The sequence below is a fragment of the Malaclemys terrapin genome, chromosome 1 (genome assembly GCF_027887155.1).
Source record: "Malaclemys terrapin pileata isolate rMalTer1 chromosome 1, rMalTer1.hap1, whole genome shotgun sequence".
Lineage (NCBI taxonomy): Eukaryota > Metazoa > Chordata > Testudines > Emydidae > Malaclemys > Malaclemys terrapin.
Genome location: NC_071505.1, coordinates 134,737,398 through 134,758,868, shown reverse-complemented (window position 1 = coordinate 134,758,868; position 21,471 = coordinate 134,737,398). Strand labels below are relative to the sequence as shown.

The 21,471-nt window shown below is 47.1% G+C and overlaps 1 protein-coding gene across 3 annotated transcripts in view; it reads right to left on the bottom strand.

Moving 5' to 3' along the window:
• Positions 1 to 1,216: 1,216 nt before the first annotated feature.
• Positions 1,217 to 21,471, bottom strand: part of LOC128843192 (TRPM8 channel-associated factor 2-like) — a 30,729-nt gene continuing 10,474 nt past the window's right edge. For all 3 annotated transcript variants that reach the window (XM_054039804.1, XM_054039818.1, XM_054039811.1), the window contains exons 3-8: positions 18,906 to 19,897; positions 17,808 to 17,902; positions 16,632 to 16,845; positions 15,379 to 15,618; positions 10,641 to 10,978; positions 1,217 to 8,964 (exon numbers count right to left, since the gene is read on the bottom strand). In XM_054039804.1, coding sequence (XP_053895779.1) covers positions 8,710 to 8,964; positions 10,641 to 10,978; positions 15,379 to 15,618; positions 16,632 to 16,845; positions 17,808 to 17,902; positions 18,906 to 19,897 — 2,134 coding nt within the window. In that variant the 3' untranslated portion in view covers positions 1,217 to 8,709. The remainder of the gene's footprint in view (positions 8,965 to 10,640; positions 10,979 to 15,378; positions 15,619 to 16,631; positions 16,846 to 17,807; positions 17,903 to 18,905; positions 19,898 to 21,471) is intronic.

Below are 21,471 nucleotides of genomic sequence, written 5' to 3'. Positions count from 1 at the left end.
GGGAGATGGGACATCTGGGCTTAAGTCCCTGCATTGAATCAGGAAGAGTGAGGATTGGAACATGGATAGGGTTACCATATTTTAATAAAACAAAAGGAGGACACTCCACGGGGCCCTGGTCCCGCCCCAACTCCACCCCTTCCCGCCCCAACTCCGCCCCTTCCCCAAAGTCCCTGCCCCAACTCCGTCCCCTCCCCTGAACGCTCCGCCCCCCTGCTCCTCCCCCTCCCCTACTTCCTGCGAATCAAATGTTTGCGGGAAGCCTGAAACAGGCTGGCAGCAGCCAGCCCCAGCCAAGAGGCTCTGGCCCCAGTGTCTCCGGCCCAGCTCGGCTCGGGCCCTGGGGCACCAGCCCCGGTTCCGGCCGAACGCACCAGCCCCGGCCGAGCGGCTCCGGCCTGCCCTTGCCCCGGCAGCTTCGTCCCTGGCAACTCCAGCTCGGCTCGGGCCCCGGGGCACTGGCACTGGCCCCGGCCCCAGAAGAGCAGCTCCGGCCCCGTCCCTTGCCCCGGCCGAGCAGCGCCAGCCGGCGGCCGAGCACCCCCAGCCCCGGTCCCAGCGGCTCCGGCCCAGCTCGGCTCGGGCTCCAGTTCCGGCCGAGCGGCTCCGGCCCGGCCCCGGCCCCAGCCCTGGCCGAGTGGCACTGGCCGGCGGCTGAGCACCAGTCTGCCGGCCCCAGCGGCTCCAGCTCCGGCCCCAGCGGCTCCAGCCCGGATCCAAGCCCCACGACCCCTTCCTATTTTCCCGGACATGTCTGGCTTTTTGGAATTTCCTCCCAGACGGGGATTTGAGGACCAAAAAGCCGGACATGTCCGGGAAAATCCGGACGTATGGTAACAAGGGCACTGAGCAACTCTGTAGCATCAGGAGGAATCAATTTTGCACATACTGCCAGAAACGTAGGTACTGACAGAGCTAGGTGGCTGCTAAGCAGGGGTGTTGAGGATCTCACCTAACGGGGCACTTAAGTGCCCAAGTCTCTTTGTGGATCTAGCCCTGCGTGCCCTTGCAAATTTCCTTTAATTGTTTTGCTTTTAATTGCTTGTCATTCATATTTTTAAAAATACAGTAGTTACAGAAAATGTACTCTTGCCATCAATATTATGTTGTCATGTGTGTGTGGTGCAGGAGAGATGTGTATATAAAAAACATACAAAAATACTAAAAAAATGTTTTTAAAATGTTACTGAGGCAGCAAAGTTAAGCACTCCAAAGATAGGAAAAGCCAGATTTATTGGTGCATCTGTCCTGAATGAGGTCAGAGCATGTGGAAAAAATAGTAGTTGATCATGTAATTAAAGACAGTGTCACAATGCATTTGAACAAGAGGGCTGAAATTAAGGTTGACATTCCTTATAATAAATGATATACCTTTGATTAAGAAATCCTAGATTTAGAACCTAAATAGTGGCTGACAATGTCCCTTTATAACTGTGGATAAATCAGTAAAAAAAACAAAAACCCCAGACCCATAATACAGATTTTATTTTACTTGTGTTCACTAACACTTAATACTCTCCAGTTCCCATGTAACTATCTTCTTTCTGTTTATCTTGAATGCAATAAAAACAATATAAAGAAGTAACACATACACAGAGAGCAGTGACTCTGACTATCTGATTGAAGGGGAGAGACTGAGTTTAATAAAACAACTAAGAGGAAATAAAAGGGGAAAACTGAAAAGTTAAATACAAATTGCTGATGTTAACTACAGTAAGCAGAAGATAAGGGGATGCGAATTAATTATATGAAACTGTGACAAAGAGGAGAGGAGAGGGCACGGGAATAAGAAAGAGGTGCCATGCTTCATGACTGGCCGCCTCTGAATTGTTTCAGCTCCGAGGAGCCCATTCAAGTCTATTTCACGGGCTCTACTGGAGTCTTTCCATTGACTTTGTAGGCCCTGAGTTACTGTTGTTCTAAACACCAATGTTTTCGCAGCAGTGAACGGCTTAGAGAGCAACCTTGAAAAAATCTCTTTGGGTCTAATTAAAAGGCTGGTCATTGAAAGTGATGCTGTAACTTGTAAACTGTTAATGCCGAAGGGCCTTATTTAAAGTTGCTGGTGATAAGATTTTACAATAGGTGAACCTATTAGGAAATCACACCGCTTCCCCTCACCCACACCTGTTTCCATCCAGAGAGATTACAAAGAGGAGGAGACTCTCTCCTGACTTCTGCCCTAGAGAAAAACTGACTGTGACCCTAAATTAACACCGAGTAGCATTCTTTGGTTCTCAAAATACCATGCAAAGAAATTGCATTTCCTCAAGGAAATAATTTGTTCACTCTCTAGCAGAGGAGAGTTTCATTTAGGGAATATTATATTCAATCATTATTCCATCCACGCTGGTGTGCCAGCTCTTGCTCTGCTTGATTCTAGTGTACCAGAACAGCCAGGGCATTGTTCCCTCTCGTTGTCCAGTGCCTAACCTCCTCCTTATCAAATCAGGCCTCTGTCCTCTCTAGTCCACTGATTCATCTAGCTTGTTATCCATTGCCTGCACCCCAGAAAGGACCACGGGACCATCTAGTAACCCATTTCTCTGTCATATAGGGTCAGACCATAGCTCACTCATTAAATATCCTAACTACGGCCACAGCCACTTCCACAAAGCACCTGTTCAATCATCTAATTACATCACTTTCATTCCTTTGCTCTCTGCTGCCACTGGGTGGCCATTTCATCCCTATTGTGTATTATTTATTGCTCATTATTTATATTACCAGAGCACGTAGGCCCTCTAGTCCATAGCTCTAGTCAAGGACCAAAACCCCATTGTGCTAAGAGCTGTACAAACACAGAAGAAAAAGATAGCCTTAGATTGTAAGCTCTTTGGGCCAGGGACTACGTCTATACTACTGCGGTAAGTCGACCTATGCTGCGCAACTCCAACTACGTGAGAAATGTAGCTGGAGTTGACGTACCTTAGGTCGAGTTACCGCAGGGTCTACACTGCAGGGGGTTGATGTGAGAAAATCTCCTGTCGACTTACCTTACTCTACTCGTTGGGGGACATAGGGTGACCAGACAGCAAGTGTGAAAAATCGGGGTGGGGGATAATAGGAGCCTATATAAGAAAAAGCCCCAAATATAAGGACTGTCCCTACAAAATCGGGACATCTGGTCACCCTAGGGGTAAAGTACAGGGGTCAACTGGAGAGCGATCTGCAGTTAATTTGGTGGGTCTTTACTAGACCCACTAAATCAACTGCCGGTGGATCGATCTCAGAGTGTCGATCCCCACTGTAGTGTAGACCTGCCCCAGGTATGAGATAAGAGACAACGGATGGGCACACACAAGCTGATGGGAGAGTACAAGGCAACAGTGAAACAGCATTGGTCAGTATGATAGTGTGTGATCTCAGCACACCACAACAGCCTAACCATTGCCAAGTTTTGTGTAGATGCATGGCAAAAAAGAGGTTTAAGGAGGGTTTTGGAGGAGGAGGTAGCTCTGTGGATGTTTATGAAGAGCTCCTCCCAAGCATGAGCGGCAGCATGGGAGAAAGTACAGAGGTGCTTGTTTGAAAATTTAACAAGGGGACGAGGGAGGCTGGAATCATGGGCCAATCAAAGATGGGAGTCGACATTTTGATAGCGAATGAGAGATGATAGGTAGGGTGGGGCTAGGCCAGTAAGGGCCTTGAAAATAAAGACCAGTGGCTTCTGTTTGATGTGATAGGAGCCAAGAGAGGGATGCAAAGAGAAGGTGACATGGTCAAACTGACAAGCTAGAGAATGAGCTTGACAGCAGTATTCTGAATGGAGCTAAGTGGGGCAAGATTGCATTTGTCAGGCCAGAGAGGATGTTGCCGTAACAGAGACACAAGACAATGGGAGACATTTGTGGATGGCCAGGAAAGACCATATCTTAGAGATGCTTTGCAGAAAGAATTGGCAAGATTTAGCCATAGACTGGATGTGAGGACTTACAGAGAGGACCAAGTTGAAAATGATGCGCAGGTTACAGGTCGGATAGTGTTGTCCACAGTGATTGAGAAAGGAGGTGTGGGTAGGACTTGGGGATAGATTAGGAGCTCTGTTTTAACCATGTTGAGCTTGAACTGAGAGCTAGAGATTCATGAGGAGATGTCAGAGAGACAGGCCTGGAGTAGAGAGGTAGATCTATGTGTCATCAGCACAAAGATGGCAGTTAAATTTGTATTCGCAGATGAGATTACCCAGAGATAAGGTATAGAGGGAGAAGAGAAGGGGACCAAGGACAGAGCTCTGTGGAACAGAAAGCTTGACGGCAGATGAGGATACTCCAAAGGCCATGCTGAAGGAGCAATTAGAAAGAACCAGGAGAGAACAGAGTCACAGAACCCAAGGGAGGATAAGATTTTAAGGATTCATAGATTCATAGATTCTAGGACTGGAAGGGACCTCGAGAGGTCATCGAGTCCAGTCCCCTGCCCGCATGGCAGGACCAAATACTGTCTAGACCATCCCTGATAGACATTTATCTAACCTACTCTTAAATATCTCCAGAGATGGAGATTCCACAACCTCCCTAGGCAATTTATTCCAGTGTTTAACCACCCTGACAGTTAGGAACTTTTTCCTAATGTCCAACCTAGACCTCCCTTGCTGCAGTTTAAACCCATTGCTTCTGGTTCTATCCTTAGAGGCTAAGGTGAACAAGTTTTCTCCCTCCTCCTTATGACACCCTTTTAGATACCTGAAAACTGCTATCATGTCCCCTCTCAGTCTTCTCTTTTCCAAACTAAACAAACCCAATTCTTTCAGCCTTCCTTCATAGGTCATGTTCTCAAGACCTTTAATCATTCTTGTTGCTCTTCTCTGGACCCTTTCCAATTTCTCCACATCTTTTTTAAAATGCGGCACCCAGAACTGGACTCAATACTCCAGCTGAGGCCTAACCAGAGCAGAGTAGAGCGGAAGAATGACTTCTCATGTCTTGCTCACAACACACCTGTTAATACATCCCAGGATCATGTTTGCTTTTTTTGCAACAGCATCACACTGTTGACTCATATTTAGCTTGTGGTCCACTATAACCCCTAGATCCCTTTCTGCCGTACTCCTTCCTAGACAGTCTCTTCCCATTCTGTATGTGTGAAACTGATTTTTCCTTCCAAGGAGACGATGGTTGATGGTGTCAGAGGTAGCTAATAGGTCAAGGGGGATGAGGATGTGGCTAGGAAGAAGTCATTCGGGACTTTCATGAGCACAATTTCAGTGGCATGCAAGGGCCAGAAGTCAGACTGGAGAGGGTCTAGGAGGGAACTGGAGAAGAGGAACACCAGACAGGAGCTGTAAAGAGCACATTCAATACGCTTAGAGATGAATGGGAGTAGGGAGGTGGGGCAGCAGTTGCAGAGGCAAGTTGGTTTAAGGGGTCCATTCAGATTTAGCTTTCCCATAATAGTAATAATAAATAAATAAATACTAATAATATAAACTATGTAGATTTAGGGATGGGAAGAAACTGCAAATATATAATATACATATACAGAGTATTAAAATACCTGAAGAGTGGTATGATAGATAGATAATGTAATCTGCAGACTGCATAATTTCCCCTCCTTCCACTCTAATCTACCATATCTTAAACTGGTGGATTCCTTTCTATGGTTCTTGCTAGAAGTTCAAGGACTAGAATAATCAACAACAGGAAAATGGAGCAAACTTGCGTTGTACTACTTCTTAAGTTAGAGTCACCTCAGTGAGCAGACCTGAGGCCATTGCTACCTGTGGCGTATGGTACAGAGCTTGGATCTATTATTAAAACAGTAGTTCATTCAATGCTATTGAATGCTTTACAACCACTAAGGGGAAAAGCCTTGCTTATGTGCAATTTGCTTCTGGCCAAAAATTGCTAATAAAGAATCTAATAAAAGTTCCAGTGTTATTGGCCTCAAAGATTTTTTGTTTCATATACCCTGTTTGTTGTTGAAGAATTATTGTACCTATATATTGTACCTATATATTTTGTAGTCTCACAATCATACTGTAGAATTAAAATCAACTTTGATTTGCCAGTATCAGGAGGGTCTTTGTTGACTTTTCAGAGCAAGGGACAACAGATCGATAACAGACACTAGCAAACAATCTTTCAACAAAGTCAAAACTGACTGCATGAATGAAGCTAGTAAATGTATATTTAATTTGAACAGCTCACAAGTGAACCCATTGGTTCTCAAAGGTTATTGGAAGGGTCAGGTCTTTAGTCACTGGTTTTATTTAATCTGAAGTTAATGGAGCCTCCAGTTCAATTTTACTTTGTCCACTTCAATTCCTTAAAGGGCTATTCTCAGCAGCGTCACAAACTTTTTCTGGACAGCACATTGAATTGTTTTGATCCTGCTCCCTAAACTAGTGTTTCACAATAGCTATAAAATGTTCATTTATTATTTTGAGATCTGTCGCTACACCAACATTTTCTTGTTTTGTTGCTGCAGTCACTGATTGGGCTCCCTGCTTTCACGTCGGAGGCCCAAGCCTGCACTCGGAGTGCTTAGCAAACCATCTTTGAACATCTGGATTCGACTCCTTGATGTGCCAATATGACTCTGATTTATTCCCCATTTCACAGTATAGCATATTTTGGCTAAAGAACGGATCTTTCTCTTTTGGTAAAATGAGATTGGTTAGTTTAAATTTGGATTTCATCAATGTATGTCTCCAAGCATTTCAGGTCAAACCCTCAGCTAGTGTAATTTGCCATAAGTGGCCCTGCTCATTTTTGGATTTTCAAGTCCATTTTTGGTGAGCAAAAATAAATAATCCCACCTCTTAAGCAAGACAGTCCTATAATAAAACTGATAGGATTTTGAGCAATTTGTGTATATGCATTGATTTCTTGTCCACTGCTTATACACTCACCAAGGGTGAAATTCACCCCAATATATAGGGCCAGCACAAAAATCTAAGCACCATGTAAACTGTATTTTGAGCCTTCAAAACAGGGCCAAAGTGGGATTTAAGTGTTGTACACACCTGTGCTGAACTTCTGCCTGGAGGATGGGGGACAATGGTCTACTGGGAGAACATCTCATATCAATATGGGGAAAAAAGAATGGAACGTAACTTTGGAACTGTTAGGATACAGATATTCAAGCCTGTCTGCAAAGGCCTATACTTTAAGAATTTAGGTGTATTCTTATCACTTAGCTAGTTATAGAGGTATAAAAGAAAGAATCAAAATCACTGTCTGTCTGTGTAAGGGCCTTCTCTCACTGTGACAGTCTGAGGCCCTGTTTAGTCATACTGAAATAAGGCAATCTGGGGCTGTTAGGAAGGTGATCCGATCTATCAGCTCCAGAGAAAGGGAAGAGCCTAGAACATGTAAAAGGAAATTTAGTTTGATAGTTTTCTGTCTTGTAAGAACTCACTTATCAATAGACACAGCTGGAAACCCCTTATGTCTGTATAGATGTAGTTGTAAAACCCTTATGTCTGTATAGATGTAATTGTGAAATCCTCACTTCTGTATTGTTTTGTATGTTTATTTGCATGGTCTCTGTCTGGTTCTGTGATTGTTTCTGTCTGCTGTATAATTAATTTTGGTTGGTGTAAACTAATTAAGGTGGTGGGATATAATTGGTTAGCTAATCATGTTACAATATGTTAGGATTGGTTAGGTAAATTTTAGTAGAATGATTGGTTAAGGTATAGCTAAGAATATTACTATATAAATTAGGGACAAACAGGAAGTAAGTTGGGATTCGAAAATAAGGAAAAAGGAACTTGGATTTAAGCTTGCTGGAAGTTCACCCCAATAAACATTGAATTGTTTGCACCTTCGGACTTCGGGTATTGCTGCTCTCCATTCATGCGAGAAGGATCAGGGAAGTGGGAGAGTGAAGGAATAAGCTCTCTAACAGGAACATGATGCAGAAGTCTAAGCCAATGCATTTTCACAGATAGTATCCCAGAAAATCAGGAATACATCTGAGACAGAAGAAAAATGAAAATCAGCAATGCACAATTGAAAGAAAGTACCAGTATTTGGGATTTCAGCTAAATGGCAATTGGATAAACACATTATGAGGTCACTTGGTTTTAAGACTGTGGGTGTGGAATCTTATCCAGTATTAGAGAGATTAAATCTTAATAAGAACTAAGACCAATGAAATGTATACTGAAGTTCTAGTATTACCTACATTAAAACAATAAACTAGAAGAAATCAATATTGTCTTTGCCATCATTAGCATTAAGGATATGGATCTCTTTTGTGTAATCCCTGAGATAACCCAGTGATTTGTCCACCCATTTGCATGGAGAGACAGGTTCGGCAGGAAGTAAGCACAGCAGGGATGAAATTCCCCCCTAGGCAGAGGGTCAGCACCAGGCCTATGCACTACTTAAATCCTCAAAACACAGTTTACAAGGAATTTGGGTGTCACATAGACTTTTGCTGACCCCCTGCATGGGTGGGGTGTGAGGGGATTTCATGCAGAGAGAGCAACAAGCTATGGAATTCAGGGCAAAGATAGGGAATAGTAGTCCATATCCCACTGTGCAGTGAAGGATAGAGGTTGTGGATAAAATCGGAATCAGACAGTATGTTGGCACGATCATAGAAACGTCAGGCTGGAAGGGACCTTGAGAGATCTAGGCCAGCCGCCAGCGCTGAGGCAGCACTAAGTATACCTGCTAGACCAATGCAAACTCTGGTACAGCTTAAAGGAAAGGTAAGCGGCTATTGGATTAGTTTTGGAGACGAAGTGTCCAGACTTCATTTCTTCCCAGGTCTGTATAGCTTCATTGGGTTCTCCTCCCAGTTTGGTAGAGAAGCCAGTTCCAAGGAGACTTCTTCCTTGATAGGCCAGCCCCAGGCCTGAAAGAAAGGAGCCAGATTCTTGTTCACCTGCCGAGAGAATTTCTCAGCCCACAGGTTCATCTTGGAGGGGTTGTCCTTGGGGATGTTGGACATTTTCTGGTAGTCAGAGAAGAGGAGGATGAAGGGTTCCCAGCCAAAGCCCTCCTGCAGCTGAGGGGAAGGAGGAGGAGTGTTAAAAACACAATCTTGGTCCCTGAGTATAACATGAGACGCTGTGCTTGATCCCACCTCCGGCAAAGCCTCATGATGCAATCAGGAATAGTAATGACCACCTCATGAATATGGAGATAGAACCCTTCACTGATCTAAATTTAACCTTTGTGCCTCTCACTTCACAGGCATTCATTGTTCCCCAGTGGTAGACAGTCTCATTTTAAAATGTTACCTGCAGATACATTAGGCAGGGGGAAAACCTATGAGGTGACAAACCCTCATGGTTCAGGGCATAAGACAAATTGCCTAAGGACAGGAAGAAACAGCTCCATATGCACACAATTACGTAATAGCCCAGAGACCCAAGCTGCAATGCTAGCAGCAGCAACCTGGCTTCATAGCCACAGGAACCTCCTTGCAGCCCTCTGCTGACAGCTGATAATATGTGCAGCGGAGGGTGATTTGCACAGAGGGAAGGAGAGGACTGACAGGAGAGGAAGGTGGTACAAAGGCTGGGCAGAGAAGGGGAGGGGATGGGAGATTGTAGGTGGGGCATACTTTGGCCTGGAATGGGAATTCATGGGGTTGTTTTCAAAAATAAAAATAATTGAGGAATTAGTTCAAAGCAAAGGGGGGCTCGGCGTGGGCTGGGGATTAGGGTTAATGAGCAAGGTTAGGTTAAATTAGAGGTGACACTGGGGATCATACAGAAAATGTGTCATATCCTCTTCTCTTTGGCCCGTTTGGGGTCTATTTAGATTGTAAGGTCTTTGGGGCCCAGACAGGTCTTATCATATATATGTAAGGCAACTCCAGGGTACTATACAAATAATACTAAATGATGGGAGAGGGGGTTTACACCGTCCTCTGCAGCATCTGGTGAGGCCACTGTCAGAGACAGGACACTCAACTGGTTGGCCCTCAGCTCTGATCAGTACAGCATTTCCTGTGTTTCCAGATGGGGAATGCTATGCATAGGCCCTGGCTCCTTCACCTCAGCAGAGAGGCAAGGAGACCCTCAGGGGCTCCGCTGACTGATGACAGGAACAACACTGGCTTGTTTTCACTGCCCAGCTGGGGAGGGCCTGCCAGCACTGCTCCCCCTCAGTCCAACCAATGGCCACTCAAGGGATGGTGGGGGAGAAGGGGAAAGCAGTTGTACTACAGCTCCCCCACTCTTATCTACAATACTTACCTGGCCCCCACTACCCTAGTAACTGAGCACCTCAATGGTTATGTCTGTATTCTCCTCACTGCACCCCTGTGAGGGAGGGCAGCGTTGTTATCCCTGTTTCACGGATGGCATACAGAAACTAGCGCCCAGATCCTCAAAGGTATTTAGGCGGTAACCGCCTATTGAGTTGAACGTGCAAAGAACCAGAACAACAGCTCCTGTTTTCCTACTCAGGAGGGAGATGGGCTTTGCCACCAAGGCAAAGGAGCCGATGCTGTCTGCCAAAGTCCTGCAGCAGAGAGAGGGCCTGGAGAAACACTATGGCAGACTGAGCCATCCATGTGCCTGCTGGGTGCTTTATAGACCTAGGACAAGTCCAGCTCCTAAGCAGATGTTTGTGTGGGCTGCAGACTCCAGCCGGAGGATGTTTATCTGACAAAGAGATCACTGAGCACAATGAAAACACTCCAATCTCCAACCCCGCCTCTCCCATAGTTACCTGCAAGTACGTCTCCAGCGCAGTCCACATGCTCCAGTCCTTCAGCTGAGCCCCTTTCTCCAGATAACCTGTGACCCTCTGCTTCCGACACTGTGGCTGGAGAGCCTGGTGGGCCCTGTCCCTGGGGATCCCCAGCACCTTCTCATGCACATAGACAGACCACAGGTTGCAGGTGGCCTCAGTAGTGTGAGGGGGGAATTCCCAGCCTGCCCGCTGCTGGTTGTGTCCCAGCTCGTGGATGGGGCCCCACAGGCCAGTGGCTCGCATGTGTTCCACATTCACCATCTCCTTCACCGAATCCAGGTGGCCCATGATGGGGTAGCCAGCGTGCATCCAGCCTGGAGGGAAGACATGGAGAGTGCTAACACCAAACGCTCAGACATGCTTATGGCGCATTTGATCACTATGGATGCTGTTTTATTAAAATATGACTAAACAAGTCCCGCCCATTTCCATAGGGCCTTTCCTCTAGTTGAGGAATAAGGCCCTCAGTGCCATAATTATCTGAGCACCTCACCATCGCTAATGTTTTTATCCGTACCACACCCCTGTGAGGCAGGGCTGGGCAGTTATACCCATTATACAGATGAGAACCAAGGCACAGGGGGCTAAGGGCATGTCTGTACTGCAATCACGGCATGCTGCTGCAGCTCGTTTGTAAGTGCCCCCGAGATAGCTGTGATCTATCTAGCACAGGTACTGGCGCTGTGAGGCTGCACCACCCTGGGCTTCAGTGTGGGCTGCACGAGCCAGCCCTTGGCCCTGGATTATTACTCACACAGGTAACCCACGCTAATGTCTGTGCTGCTGCAGGTACACTGCTCCAGTACCTGAGCTAGGTAGATGAACGATAGCTTGAGTATGTCTGCATGAGCTGCAATCACACCCTGTGGATGCAGTCTCAGTGACTTGCCTAAAGTCACACAGGAAGGCTGTGGCAGAGCAGGGAGACCCAGGTTCAGCTCCCAAGTGCCCTGGAAAATGCATCTTCCTGAAGGGTCCCAAAGCACTTCACAAACCACATACACTATCTATGTCTGCATTTTAGGAATCACTTCGCCTTTCACGCGGTGTCACCTCTTGGGAGGAGCACAGGAGCTGTTCAACATCCCCCAGCAACATTTTGCAAGAGCTCAAGACCAGAAAAAGAGGCAAAACATTAGTCCATTAGAAACGCCTGAGAAATTTTAAGTCCACGGAATGTGATCACCTGTAACTGGCAGCTGCCCAAGGTAGCACAAGTTAAAACTAAGGTTTACAACAAAATATTTCCATGTGACTTAACCAGGCATCAGGAGTTCGGCGTTTGAGCACAAACCTTGTGCTGACTCTCTGCACAGTGAGGAATTTCACCCAAAGTGCTGCTCTGAAAAGCGATACAGTAAAAACAGCCTCCTGAGGCGCCATATTTCAAATCAAAGTGACTCTAGATCAGATGTGCTCTGTTTACAAGTAAAAATGTGCTCTGTTTTTTTCCCAGATGCCAATATTGGAACTCATCCTGGACTCAGAGTCAAGCTGGGTTTCTTCCCTCTTTTCCATCATCACCAGCAATAAAGGTTCTACAGTTTAAATTCTTCCCTCGGTGACACCGCTGAACCTTATTTTCAGTAGGTTTGCACAGGTGTAATTACAAGGCCCTATCACTGAAATTTAATCAACAATTCTGTTGCTGAGACAGATGGAGGAACAGAATCCAGATTGCTCTCTCCAAGCCGTACTGTAATAAAAGCTATGTAGTTCCGCATTCATGTCAGCAGCTCTGAGTCTGACCATGCCCAGGGAGCAGAACTGCCAAGTAAGAAGGGTTCGTTTTTACACAGTCACTTGTCAGAGTAGACCTGCACTTTTATGCATCTGTGTAGTTTACAGAACTCTGCCTCAGCAGATCCAGGTTAAAGAACTACAGACCCAAGTATCAACCCTGCATTGCATCAGAGAAAATGAAGACTTTCTGGATAGGAGTCAGCATTTGGTACTGCAGGCATAGCATGCTGAAGAATCAGAGAGGGCAGTGCAGAACGGGGAAGAAAATTGGCAGCATGTGACCTCTAGAAGAAAAGAGGGGAGAACTCATGTACCCCCAATGCAGATATAGGTAAGAAACCGTTTTCAGGCTCTCTGCACAGGTACTATGACGGAGAATGGTTTGGAAGAGTTGTCTGAGGAAAGGGATCAGAAGGAGACCCCATTGACTGGAAGGCATGGGATGCATTGTCCTAGGGATGGGGGTTCCACAACCACTACTCCCAAGAGGAGGAGACAGGTGGTGGTGGTCAGGGACCCCCTCCTAAGGGGGACGGAGTCATCCATCTGCCATCCAGACCAGGAAACTCAAGAAGTGTGCTGCTTGCCTGGAGCTAGAACTCAGGATGTGATGAAAGCTTATGCTTCAATACGTCTTTTAGTCTATAAGGTGCCACAGGACTCTTTGTCGCTTTTTACAGATCCAGACTAACATGGCTACCCCTCTGATACAGGAGAGATGGTTGTATTTTAAAGAAGCCTTATTGAGGGCACAGGAACAAACCATCCCGAAGTGCAGAAAGAATGGCAAATATGGCAGGCGACCAGCTTGGCTTAACAGAGAAATCTTCGGTGAGCTTAAACTCAAAAAGGAAGCTTACAAGAAGTGGAAACTTGGACAGATGACTAGGGAGGAGTATAAAAATATTGCTCGAGCATGCAGGGGTATAATCAGGAAGGCCAAAACACAACTGGAGTTACAGATAGCAAGGGATGTGAAGGGTAACAAGAAGGGTTTCTACAGGTATGTTAGCAACAAGAAGAAGGTCAGGGAAAGTGTAGGCCCCTTACTGAATGGGGGAGGCAACTTAGTGACAGATGATGTGGAAAAAGCTGAAGTACTCAATGCTTTTTTTGCCTCGGTCTTCACAGACAAGGTCAGCTCCCAGACTGCTGCACTGGGCAGCACAGTATGGGGAGGAGGTGAGCAGCCCTCAGTGGTGAACGAACAGGTTAAGGACTATTTAGAAAAACTGGACATGCACAAGTCCATGACTGAATGCATCCGAGGGTGCTGAGAGAGTTGGCTGATGTGATTGCAAAGCCATTGGCCATTACCTATGAAAATTTGTGGCAATCGGGGGGAGATCCCAGACGATTGGAAAAAGGCAAATATAGAGCCCATCTTTAAAAAAGGGAAGAAGGAGAATCCGGGGATCTACAGACTGGTCAGCCTCACCTCAGTCCCTGGAAAAATCATGGAGCAGGTCCTCAAGGAATCCATTTTGAAGCACTTGGAGGAGAGAAAGATGATCAGGAATAGTTAACGTGGATTCAACAAGGATAAGTCATACCTGACCAACCTAATTGCCTTCTATAATGAGATAACTGGCTCTGTGGATATGGGGAAAGCAGTGGACATGTTATTCTTTGACTTTAGCAAAGCTTTTGATACAGTCTCCCAGAGTATTTTTGCCAGCATGTTAACGAAGTATGGATTCGATGAATGGACTATAAGGAGGACAGAAAGTTGGCTAGATAGTTGGGCTCAACGGATAGTGATCAACAGCACAATGTCTAGTTGGCAGCCAGTATCAAGCAGAGTACCCCAGAGGTCGGTCCTGGGGCCAGTTTTGTTCAACATCTTAATTAATTATCTGTATGATGGGATGGATTGCACCCTCAGCAAGTTCACAGATGACACCAAACTGGGGGGAGAGGTAGATATGCTGGAAGGTAGGGATAGGGTCCAGAGTGACCTAAACAAATTGGAGGATTGGGCTAAAAGAAATCTGACGAGGTTCAACAAGGACAAGTGCAGAGTCCTGCACTTAGGACAGAAGAATCCCATGCACTGCTACAGGCTGAGGACCAACTGGCTAAGCGGCGGTTCTGCAGAAAAGGACCTGGGGAGTACAGTGGACGAGAAACTGGATACGAGTCAACAGTGTACCCTTGTTACCAAGAAGGCTAATGACACATTGGTCTATATTAGAAGGAGCATTGCCAGCAGATCGAGGGAAGTGATTACTCCCCTCTATTTGACACTGGTGAGGCCACACCTGGAATATTGCATCCAGTTTTGGGCCCCCCACTACAGAAAGGATGTGGACAAATTGGAGAGAGTCCAGCAGAGGGCAACGAAAATAAGTAGGGGGCTGGGACACATGACTTACGAGGAGAGGCTGAGGGAACTGGGCTTATTTAGTCTGCAGAAGGGAAGAGTGAGGGGGGATTTGATAGCAGCCTTCAACTACCTGAAGGGGGGTTCCAAAGAGGATGGAGTTAGGCTGTTCTCAGTGGTGGAAGATGACAGAACAAGGAGCAATGGTCTCAAGTTGCAGTGGGGGAGGCCTAGGTTGGATATTAGGAAAAACTATTTCACTAGGAGGGTGGTGAAGCACTGGAATGGGTTATCTAGTGAGGTGGTGGAATCTCCTTCCTTAGAGGTTTTTAAGGCCCGCCTTGACAAAGCCCTGGCTGGGATAATTTAGTTGGGGTTGGTCCTGCTTTGAGCAGGGGGTTGGACTAGATGACCTCCTGAGTTCCCTTCCAACTCTGAGATTCTATGATTCTATGGACACCCTTAAGCACACAAAGAAGCACCATGAGGGACTAGAAACATTCAGCTCTATGCAGGTCACATGTTTATTTGACTCATTGCATTTGTCTGAAGTTTCAGTTTAACAAAAAAGTTTTGAATGAATTAAAGTTGCTGCCTAACGCCACTTCTTTTGGAAACCCTGCTAGGACCATGCGGCCATACACCCACCAGCTGAGATCTGGACGTCTGTTACAATCCTCTCTGGCCTTGGGAACTTCACTGGTGCTGCTGCCAACTCAGCTATAGCCAGCATGATCTGGTCCCAGAGGGTCAGAAGAGGCTCTGGGTTCTCTATGTGGCGGATGGTGTCAGCAGGCACAGTCAGGATAATGTTCTCAGTAGCTAGTTCGGCCCAGGGGGCAGGGTAGTGCCGGATGCTGGCCAGCCACTGGCATTTACAGGTCTCTCCTGTAGCAACATGGAAAACACATTAAATGTACCCCAGTCTCTCAGTTACACTCCCTGAGTGTTGGCTGCAAATGTGTGACTTCATCATGAATTCCTCTCAGGAATAATAGTACTTGGCATTTATAGAGCACTTCACATTTTTTAAGTGCTGGTTGGGCATTAATAAGTTAATCCTCACAGCTTTCCTAGGAACTATCACTGTCCTCCCGGTAGTGTCCACCTGGGGAACTGAGGCACAGAGATTAAGCGACTTGCCCATGGCCACACAGTAAGGCTGTGGCAGAGCCAACAGTACTCAAATCTCCAACTTCTCAGCTCATTGCCTTAAACACTAGATCCTTCCTCATTTCACTGCTGAGCCTCCTGTCTAGTAATTATCTCCTATCTTTACATGAGTCCCCCCTCTATACAGCCAAACAGTCATGCTATTTAAGCATGTTATGGGCAAATCAAGTCCACAGCTTGTGAAAAGTGGGTCCCAAATCCACGTCATTCCTCCCCGCCAAAAAACAAAGTAAAACCAAATCAATATGGGGTGATTCACAGGGGACACCTGAGTCGCTGTCCACATTTCTCTAAGTGACTTCTCTTCCAGCGAGTGAAATTGGCAGGCGTCAAATAGCAATGCACTGGTTTTGTTTGGACTGATGGAGGAAAAAGAAATTTCGTAAACCAATAAAGAGAAGACTGATGGGAAATGCAGCATACACATCAAAGGGGCAGTTGTGGATTTCTATTGTAATGACAGGAAATGGCCGCACAGGGGCAGCACAGGGAAAAGGGGAGGAATGAGGAAAGGGCTGGTGGAAATCTTTCAAGAGAGCAATAAAAAGTTGACAGTTTTCAGCAAAAAAGAAAGAAAATAACAATCCCAGTTTGTCATTTTTCTGGGAATTCTGATTTTAACCATTTGGACTCTGGTTATATTTAATGCTGCACATTTTGGCTTGGGTGCCCACATGCGGCACTTTGAGAGGAGCTCAGGGGAAAGGCCCCAAGGGATGAACACCTACCCAGTCTGAAGTAGGGAACCTTGACTGCCCCTTCCACAGTGATGGGCACTTTGCCCAGCTGGCTCCCCCCTGGCACGAGGATGTAAATGAGGCCACCCCAGAGGCAGGAGACTGACTGCTTCTGGCAGCTGACCTGGCACTTGCGTATCACCATGGGGGCCCGTGTCAGCTCCTTCGCAGCGGTGAGGTCATCAGAGTGACATCCAATCTGCACCTGGGGAACAGAAGGGCAGGAAGAGCAGGGTCAGGCACTCCAGGCTCCAGATTGCAGCCCCACTCCCTTTGCCTCAGGGCCTGTCTGAAGTAGAGCCCACACAGCTGCAGGGCACTGATTGCCATCCAGCCCTGTGGTGACCAAACGCAATTGCTGTCTGACTGCTGTATGTGAAGCAAGAGATCATAATGCTCAGTGCAGCGCGTAAGAGAGAAGCTGTGCCCCTCACAAAGCCATCTACAGCCCTAGCACTAAGACTTAGGTCCTCAAAGGTATTTAGTTGGCTTCACTGATTTCACTGGGAGTTTGGCACCTTTGAGGACCTGGGCTGGAATGCCTCCCGCATTAGAAGTCTCAACACAGGGGCCATGGATTGGCAGGGCCACAGTGACTGAACTCTCCCGTACCCTTAGAGGTGTCCCTTGAGAGCAAAGAGGAAGCAAACTGGAGAAAGTACAATGTGTGGGTGAGATGCTGACTCGGCTGTTGCCTCAGGCATCCCTGGTTAGAGAAAAATTCAGTCTCCAGGGCTCATTGCACCAGCATCAGCGTCCTGTAAGGTAACACACGGATGTCTGCAGTTTACTGCGGCAGGACCTTGTTCAGTAATGTCAGCAGCTGCTGGTCCCCTTCCCACCTTCCTTTGCTTCCCTGCACAGCTACAATGAAGCAGATATAGTGTGGAGAGCACAGCATCTCGGGGAGCAGCGAGAGCTGTGAAATAATTCAACCAACAAAGCAAAATGGGGAGGCATAAAACAGTCAAGAGAGGGCAGAGGAAATTGTGAGGATTTTTTTAAAATTTAATGGCATGAAACAGCCAAAAGATGGCAGAAGAGCATAAGGAATGAGAAAGGAGCAGGCCTAGGCATAATACAGACTGATTCTTGAGAACCGTCGCTGATATGGGTACCTCACAAATGTATCAGTGTATAAAGGCCAGCCGGGTTAATAGAAATCACCTGCAGACCAGCACTGGTCGCCATGCAAGGAAACGTCATCACTGCCGTGTTCCCATCAGGTAGGTAAAGTCCTGTACTCATCCATGCTGTCCCACCTGTAAGGAATCACAGAAGAGAGGTCTGAATACAGAGCACTTAGGCTCAGGTCTTCAAAGGCATGCGGGCACCTAATTCCCAGTGAAAATAATGGGAGTTAGACACCTAAATACCTCGAGGACCTAGGCCTTACTCAGCACTCCTGGCCCCTGCCCATTTCCATGCTTAAAGTAATGCAGTTTTGAGTTGCCAGAGTGAGAAGAAAGAATCGGATTTTTTTCTTGCTCAGAATTCTCAGAATTGGCCTGTGTGTTACCAGACCTGTTGACAACGTGCTGCTTGGCTGAAAGCATGAGAAATTTTAGCATAAGGGGCTTTTTTCCCCTAGCCCTAACTAACACATGGGTACCCTGACATTTCACTATAGTTGGACTTGTTTCTAGACAGCCACCCTAGGGAGTTGCAAACATCAGCTGCCCAGCAGAGACTGTAAAGCTGTGATAAGCAGCTGAGTTCAGAGCTCTTTATACTGCCCAAGCAGAAACCCTCCCTTAACTTGGAGTTAAGGTTGATCAAGTATATTTCAGCACATTTACTAAGGGCCAGATTGCCTCCTCCATTGAAGGTCATTGGACTACTTGTGCGAGTAAGTATGCAACCGTGTGAATAAAGACTCCACATTCAGCCTGAAAAAAAAGTCTATGCAATCACCAACTAAGCCACCATTCACACCCACAGCAAGCACAACTCACACCCCTCACATCATACACTCACAGACTGCAACTACACAACACTGTCACTTCCAACATGGAATCACTCCCAGCGCACACATGCAGTGTCCCACAATCACACGCAAACGTACAAGCTTGACACCAACCCGTCTGATTGGTGGAAATAGCCAGTGTGTTATTGGCACATGGGGAAGTATGAGTTTTGGTGTTAAAGTGAAATCTTAGCAGAGGGGTGTGTGTGTGAGAGAGAGAGAGAGACACACACACACACACACACACATGTTTTCCATGTGATTCTACATGGGGAAGGTGGAAAGACTGCTCCTCTCACCTGTATTTGTGCCATCGATTTCCAGGGTGATAGGAGAGCTGGACGGGAGCGTGCAGACCCCATCGGTGGGTTTCTGCACCAGGACAGCACAGTCCGTCATGGTCTGGGACAGCTGTGTGGCCAGGCACAGCAGGGCTGCCTCCTTGGAGTTGCTCTTGATTGGGTTCTTCTTGCTGACCTGCGGGATCCCACCTCTGCGCAGCACTTTGAGCAGGATGCGGTGGAGTGAGGAGTACGCGGGGCAGTCTTCAGCTGGGATCCTCAGGAAGGCAGAACAGTCCTGCCCTAGTCTATGCAGCCAGTCTGCCAGGGGAGCTCTGAGTGCCTCCTCCTTGTCCACATGCCTCTGGAAGAGGGAGAGTGCCTGACGGAAGTGGTAGTGACGGGGAAGCTCCCCCGGTACCAGTGCTGCGTATTTATCTGCCTTGAGGTTCATGCCCAGGATGCTGATCCCAAAGCGGTTGAGGATTTTGTTGCCAGGGTATCCGGCAACGGCAGCTTGGCCTTGATTTTGGGAAGCCCAGTACCAGGCCTGCCCCCCAATCAGCAGCCCTCCCCCCTCCGCCACAAAGGCCTGGATCTTCTCTGTCTCTTGGTCGCTGTGAGAAGGGCAGCAGTAGACGCTCATGTCACTCGTCAGCGCTGATACCCGGTACTTCCGGCCCTCCTGGGACAGCAGGGAACACAGCCCCTTCAGGGGGGCAGCAACCCCAACCAGCCCCTGCCTCCCAGCGTCCAACCAGTGTACAGCATTAAGCAGGAACCCTGCCAGCTTTGGGGCACACAGCTGGCCCTCATGAGACGCCACCACTACCCGGCCCCGGCCATAGCGCGCTGCAGCAAGGAAGCAACGGTGGGAGCTGTCCAGGCCGAGGGGGAAGGCCAGCACCCCATGCACCAGCAGTGGGGAGGGCACCCCGCCGGTCACTATATCCAGTTCCGACACACCATTGAGGAGAAGCTCTACATCCTGGCTGAGATTAGCCCCGTGCCTGCAAAATCAAGAGGCATCCCTGTTTAGGCCCAATCCCAACATCCTTTATACAATCACAGAATCATGAGGGATGCTAGGGGCACACAACAGGCCATCCCTAGCCCATCTCCTCCCCTGCCCACACTCTTTGGTGCTGCTCCTCACAATTTTACAGTGAGTCTGGTGCTAGGTGGAGTTCTTCTGAACTGCAGTCTCAGCCTTTGTTTTTAAAGAGTCCGTTTGTAGCCTCAGAGTTGAGCTTGAAAACGTGTCCCAGGTGTGATCTAGAGGCTCTGAACCCAGGAGACCAAAGAAAAAGAACCCAACCTTTACTGTGTGTTTTGGGTTGTTTTAGCTCTCCTGATTTCTAAGCCAATCTCCACTGGCCTGACTCATGATTTTTGAACCCGTGGGGTTGGCAAAACTATGAGGCCTAGCACGCCTAAGCCACCTCAGAAATGCATCCTCTAGTCAAGCCTGAAAGATTTGCCAGTGCCTTTTCCTTAACTATCCCACTGCTACTGCTCAGAAGAGAGGACTGCCTCTGTCTACACATACACATCAGTGACCCAAGCTGAAACAAGTCTCTGATCTCTGTAAAGCGTAGCCACCCTTTTCCTAGCCATTAACCTCTGCTTCCCAGTGCTCCTATTTCTCTTCACTCATACTTAGCATTTTACCCTCTGCTGCCCCTGCATGGCTCTTGCAGTTAAAGCCGTGTCGAGTGCTGTGGTTTTATTTCCCCCTGACTTTGCTGTATAATTTTACCAAACTTAATTTTCCCTTTGTCCCTTGTGATGAATCTGCTGCTATCTAGAACCTCTGAATTTTCCACCCAAACAAAAAAACCAACCGCTTAATAGAGTGTGAGAGTAAATAACACCTATGTGTCCATAGGGCAGGAATTAAAAACTCTGGCCTCCTCGTTTGATTTCTTCTCCCAGCTTCTTTGCCACACATGACACCAATCCCTTAAAGCTCAGTTTTATTTGCTACAGGTGAAATTTACGACTATGCTAGGGGCCAGAACATGGTGAATGCACCATTTAAGCCCCACTTCACCCTATTTTGAGAGTTTAATTCCACCCTAAGTAAAAATTCCCAAAGCAAGATAATCTCCATACAACTTTCCTGAGAGGAAAGCCTCCCACACACCTTGTTGCCACTGCCCTGCAGGTGAGAACATGACAATCAATCAGCAACTTGTAATAAGTAACTTAATGACATTAATTTGTAGTTGTGTCCTGAGCACCTTTCCACATCCTACGGCAAAGATTCTCTTTACCTTTGTAATAAAACAAACCCAGCAGCTAGAGAGCAACAAAACCAGGCATCCAGCTGGAAGAGAGAAATGGAGTTTCATAACACAGTGCTAGGGAAGGGGAAGGGACTGGGGAGACAAAAATCTGTGGGGAAAATTTTCTTACAACAGCTGTGGCTTTAACTACAATGAAATGAAGTGGCCACGTCGTAAAAGCAAAGCAACATTTGTGGCCATTAAAGACCCTATTGCACTTTGTGGAAGTCAGAAGCCCAGATTCTGAACTGTGCCAGGCACAGCTTGGGAGTGGGGACAGGAAGAAGATGGCTGGG